The sequence below is a fragment of the Sphaerodactylus townsendi genome, linkage group LG13 (genome assembly GCF_021028975.2).
Source record: "Sphaerodactylus townsendi isolate TG3544 linkage group LG13, MPM_Stown_v2.3, whole genome shotgun sequence".
Classification (NCBI taxonomy): domain Eukaryota; kingdom Metazoa; phylum Chordata; class Lepidosauria; order Squamata; family Sphaerodactylidae; genus Sphaerodactylus; species Sphaerodactylus townsendi.
This window is the reverse complement of record NC_059437.1, coordinates 6,048,577-6,054,576: the sequence shown is the minus strand read 5'-3', so window position 1 is coordinate 6,054,576 and position 6,000 is coordinate 6,048,577. Positions and strand designations below refer to the sequence as shown.

At 44.9% G+C, this 6,000-nt stretch overlaps 1 protein-coding gene across 1 annotated transcript in view; it reads right to left on the bottom strand.

Annotated features, from left to right (window-relative positions):
• Positions 1-481: 481 nt before the first annotated feature.
• SMARCA1 (SWI/SNF related, matrix associated, actin dependent regulator of chromatin, subfamily a, member 1) overlaps positions 482-6,000 on the bottom strand; it is a 67,380-nt gene continuing 61,861 nt past the window's right edge. The window contains exons 23-24 of the mRNA XM_048514236.1: positions 3,371-3,481; positions 482-967 (exon numbers count right to left, since the gene is read on the bottom strand). Coding sequence (XP_048370193.1) covers positions 896-967; positions 3,371-3,481 — 183 coding nt within the window. The 3' untranslated portion in view covers positions 482-895. The remainder of the gene's footprint in view (positions 968-3,370; positions 3,482-6,000) is intronic.

Sequence of the window (6,000 nt, the reverse complement as noted above, 5' to 3'; positions counted from 1 at the left end):
CCAGCTGGCGTGTGTTGGAGTGCACAGGCTAATCTGAATTTCCCAGGTAAGCCTCCACAGCTCAAGGGGCAGAGCAGGGAATCAAACCCGGTTCCTCTAGCTTAGAGTGCACCTGCTCTTAACCACTACGCCACTGCTGCTCCCCTGCTGTGAACAAGAGACTGCTGTGATATCTTTGCAGTTGTTTCTGGGTGCTCTGGTTTTAATTGTTCTAAGCGGAGCTCGGGACAAGTCTTGGCTGAAAAGCAAGGTAGAAACACAACAAATAATATTCATTACTGGTACTTGCAGTTTAAGAGTACAGTTTATGTTTTCAAGAGTGCAACTGCAAGACCAAAAGGGGAGGGACTATATACACACATACAAAATGGACAGGAAGTTAATACCATTTTTATGCATCCGATTACGATAGCAGTAAATCGTTTCTAAGTGATCCTGCCACAAGAGGGCCGAGTTAGAGAAAACCCACAAAAAGCACATCTCTCCTCCAGTTATTTTTTAATTCAGTTCAGTTTTGCACAATCATAGAAAGTAGCGATGATACAACTATAGAATCAAGGGGGGGTTGTTTTGTGTGTCAAAGCAGCAGCATATAAAACATAGAAAAGCTAAAACCTCAGCACAAGCTTCAGAATAACAAGGACTGAGTCAATTTCGCTTGAAGACGTGAGAATCACAAAATACAAGTGCACAAAAATATTGGAATGCATAAAATATAAAGCTACACATTAGGTAACGAAAGGCGTTGTAAAATATACAGATTTGCAAACATTAAAACCATGGAATATCTTCCCTTCCTTCTTGCAGCTACCATGAATACAGAGACGGCGGCAATAACGTTTGTAGACGGAGAGCAAAATATGGCAGTTTACAGTCGGGCTTTCCACTTTCCCGGTTACGTCTTCACCTTCTTTGTATCTTTTTTTCCGGAGCTCTCTGCGGCAGACTCTGCTTTTCTTTTTTGTGACTAAAGGGAGAAGGAGGAGACACGAAAAGAAAAAGAAGCATTCCTTTTCATCAGTCTTAACAAGTCTGAACCAAATACAACCTTGTTGGAATTCACCATGATGTTCCCAGCTTTAAAAAAGGACTCTACATTTCTCTACTAAGAGGGATTTAGCCTAGTGACTAAGAAGGTAAAGCATGAATCAGGAAGTCTCTGGTTTACCTCTCCCTTAAGCCTTATAAACGTCATTCAACCCACACCCACCCACCCCCACCCCACCTCCTCATCCTCCACTTTGCAACCTGCAATATGGACTCAACAACAATGCCTACCTTATAGGGCGGTTGTGTAAAGATTACCAGTCTCAAAGATTTCCAGAACAGTACTATATAAATGAATTTCTATATAAACGAATTACCGGTACTATATAAATGAATAAAAGATTTCCAGAACAGTACTACATAAATGATAAGGATCTTCATACCAAAGGGTAAAAGACAATCTAGTCTGGGATTTGAATGCCAATGACAGAAAAGGATCCATTTTAAAGACTTTTTTCACTTGTATATTCCGCTGCTGCTTCAGCACATGTAAAGCTCCAATTCCCAAGAGGGAAAAAACCCTACAATGTGGATACCCTTGGCAGGATCTGCACAATCAGTATAAAAACTGAAAGAGCCCACCTGGATCTCTTTCAGGGCTGTGGTGCAAAGAAAGCGCTTCCTAGACCGAGGTCCGATACCCCCTGTGGGCAGAACCCAGGAACTGGCCAGCACTGCTGGCCCAGAGGAGCAAGTTTGGAGAAATCATGCTGGGAGCTACTTGGCAAAAAGTTCTTCTGAGCAAAAAGGGAAGGGATACAATCATGTGAAAAAGGAAGTGCCCGGAGTTGACCCCTGCACACATAGGTCACTTAAACTGCACATGTGTGAAAATGGTCATCATAAAGCAGAATTATATATGTTGATCAGCCATTAAATGATAGGTCATAAAACAGGTGCTGACCAATATCAAGGATCACACACAGGATTTTACATTCACCACTTGATCAATGTGACGATGCCACAGCTGGACTTTGTGACTGATAAGAAACAGGCTGTTGCCCCTTATTCTTAGAGGTGAGGCTCTACCTGTCAGGATCATCCTGACTGTGCTTGATGTTTTCTGAGTGAAATGCAAATGTTATCACTATTGCAATGTCCCTCTCTTCCTCCCCCTCAGCAACCTCTGGGCGCCGGTCTACCTCTTCAAAAAAGGTGCGAAAGGTTCCCAGGTTCTTTGATGTTTTGTAGTATAGTCGCAGTGACCATTTGGTGTGGCGTGCAACAGGGGGAGGGGGGGCTAGTGAAATAAAGTGGTGAGATCTGAGCCTTTGCTCAGATCCAACTTTAGTATGTTACTCTTCGTATCTAGAATAAATGCTGTAGAACCTTTCCACGGTCTCCGTCTGACAGTACCATACCCTATCCTTGTAACGTGACATGCACTTAATTTACCGATCACCAAGCAAAGAGCAGCCCATCAAGTGTTCAATCTGTGGACGTGAGAAACTCTTGGGAAGGCCACACTCCAGGGCTGGGCCAGGAAGGCACATGCAAGGCTGACCCACAAGCGTTGTAACTCCGTGCTTGACTTTGCCAAGAACCTGTGACTGTGGTTAACCAGTAATAATGTCTGGACACAACAGCCAGTTCTCCCATCTCAATCCCGGGGCATCCAAGACAGAAGCAGCCCTGGGATGGAGCATGATACAATGCAGAAGGGCAAGACTTGAGTCAAGTAGCACCTCAAGGGGCAGCAAGATTTCCAAGTTTGAGAGTGTCCATTCATCAGAATCTGGCAAAAGAGACCTTTAGACTCTTGAAAGCTTAAACCCTGAAGATCCTGTTGGTCTTTACAGTGCAACTGGACTCAAATCTTGTTCTTCTACTGCAGATCAACATGGCTACCCCCCTAAAACTATCTCAGTGCAGAAAGGGAAGCTGCACTAAGCAAGCTGGAAGAGGGGGCAGCAGTAGAAAGAGAAATACCATTTTCCTTCCAGAACAAAACACTGATTTTTCTGATAGACTATGGGAAGGGAAGGGGAAGGGTGTGTGGAGGGGAGGGGGGAGGACACGATGTCCAAAACACCACCAACTCTCCATAGCCTGCAACGGTCTGCTGCAGCATTCCCTGCCTACCACTACCACTCCATCCCGCAGACATACTTCCATTCTCTCCTACTTGATCTTCCCTTTCCAGTTGCTGCCTCAAAGCAGACCGGGTGCTTGTTCCAACTGTTGGACTCCTGGCAAAGGGAAAGGAGGAGGCAAAGAAGGCCACCCGTGGGCTCTGCCTTACATGAACATGCAACCATTTCAGAAATAATTCACTGTTGGAACTCATGCATCATTTCTGCAACAGACTTAAGCTAGTAATTACCGCCGAAGTTTTTGTTCCCCGTTTCTTCTTCTCCGCTTTCTCTTTTTCCTCGATTTCCATATTTTCTTTTTCAATAAGCGATATGAGTGTGTTGCAGCGCCTCTGAAGTTCCTGAGCAGCAAGATAAAAAAGAAGGGACCAAATTCTGCAGGACAGTCCAACCAAACACACGCATTAGAGGCCAGGAGGGAAGGCACAGATCACTGGTCGAAATGCTGAAACTGCCACCACGAAGCCCTGTTAAAATACGTTTCAAGTTGACATGCTTGCTGACTGCAGCTTCAGAGTGCCTTGCTGAGCCATTAAAATCAATGGGTGTTTCATCATAAAATTCAATGGGTTGTAGACTGCACCCCCTTGTTATTTCCTATGAGATTCTGCAGCGACATACTAAGAAATATGCACAGTAAAAGAGCTTTCTGGAACAAACAACTGCAGAGCTACTGAAATGCCATTTTCTGAAAATATCTGGCCATTTTAGATACTGGCTGTTCAACAACTTTCTGACTGATTGGCACACAAAACAAAGGGGGGGGGGCGTTATAATGATGCTGGATGCCCTTGATACCATCCCCCTGGGTTTCTGGCCATCACACCCTTCCAATGTTCTTGTTTTTCAGCCACTTCCTTCCCATCTAGTAACTCCCAGCCTGAGTTAAGGAGTAAGGCCCAAACTTTCATACCACGTGGGGATCCTAGGATTCTCTTGAACTTTCCTCCTCTGCACTTTTGCTCACGCACAGTCACCTAATTTAGTAATTTCCACATTTTGGGCAAATCATAGTTTGCAGTTCCGTCTGAATTGGCAATCCCCGGCCTGCTCTTGAAACAAGCATTCCAAATTGGGAATAAATAGTGGTTTGGCGTCCAGGTTTTCTCAAGCTTTTGAGTTCAGACACAAACTACGGTTTGTCAAAACTTCAGAAATGACCATGCAGAAAATGAAAGATTCTGCCAATGAGCCACCAGCTGTTTAAAGGCTCATTCGTGGGATATCAAACCATAGTTTGTTGTTACATCTGAACTTAGCCCCAATTTCTTCTTCCCCTTTCTGTGAGTAACTTCAGTGCTTAACGTGGTCGCCACATTGCTTCCACATTATAAGGCCTGTGCTGTTAAGCTGATTAGAAGAAGAAGAAGAGTTTGGATTTATATCCCCCCTTTCTCTCCTGCAGGAGACTCAAAGGGGCTTACAATCTCCTTGCCCTTCCTTCCTCACAACAAACACCCTGTGAGGTGGGTGGGGCTGAGAGAGCTCTGAGAAGCTGTGACTAGCCCAAGGTCACCCAGCTGGCATGTGTGGGAGTGCACAGGCTAATCTGAATTCCCCAGATAAGCCTCCACAGCTCAGGTGGCAGAGCTGGGAATCAAACCCGGTTCCTCCAGATTAGATACACGAGCTCTTAACCTCCTACGCCACTGCTGCTCCTTCTACTGGGGTGACTTTAACAGGTCTCGTTGTCCCTGATTATAAAAAGATTATAAAGACTGAAATTTCCCTTGAACCGTATGAAGAAATCTTGAGACACAGAAGTTCTGTTCCCTATTGAAGGGGAAAAAAATCAATCTGTTCTCTTCAACAGAGGCTTCACGAGGAGGGGAGCTTTTCAAGTTAAGAGTCAGCACTGCGCCAAATTTTCATGACACTTGGTTGCATTTTTAAAATGTTGTTTAAAGAGTGCCAATCCCATAAAACCATATTTGCCACCATTTGGCAAAAAAAATTTTATGCTGGCAGACATTATACCCCTGATCTGCTACTGCAACTTTTTTACACAGTTTTTGGGCTCCAGTGATTGGGCTGATGTATGTCTGAATAATCATTAAAAGATTTCTTTGGACCCCAGCAGTATGTACTAATAAGCATAAACACCTGGGTTTACCCAAAAAGAAAAAATTAATGTCTCCTGCAAACAGGGGGGGAGGGGGAAATAGCAAAAACAGGAGGGGGCGAACAAAAACGTTAATCAAATCTAACCTCACAGTTTGGCTCAGTGCAATTTAGAGTAGCCGAAAGCCATTGAAAGTGGTTTGAAAAGCTGACATAACCTTATGAAGGCACTAATTTGCCTTGTCGGGAATGTCAAGAAAAATCTTTACAACTTTTACCATAGCAATTCTCTCCCCACCAATCCGGGGCTCTCTACATTAATGGGTCACAAAAGCAGAGATATACAATGCCATTCTCTGTGGAATCCCTGCTTGCAACCCTCCCCCCCCCCCCCGCCCCCCACAAAAAGCAGGGGTTGAGAATGCCATTTCTTTGCAGAGGACAAGAAAGGTATTCTAGTATTCTCAAACTTGCTTTTCTCCCCTGTAGAAAGAAGCAGGATGCTGATTCCTGAGCTGTGCTGCTGCCTCAGATGTCTGGCTGAGCAGCGCTAGGCATGAAGCTGAGAAGACAAAGAGCAACCATCAGGCACTCCACAGATTTGTTGTTCTAGTGCAGGTGGCTACTCAGCAACAAACTTGCCTGGCACAGCAGGACGAGCCCTTGGGCCCAGCAACAAGACTCACCTGGGTGGGACCAGAGGCAGAAAGGTGCTGTTGGAGTAGCCTTAACAGTCTGCCTGAGAGAAGCTCAATAGGTGTGGGCACTCAGCAATGGCTCTCTAGCCCAGGTGTTTAAG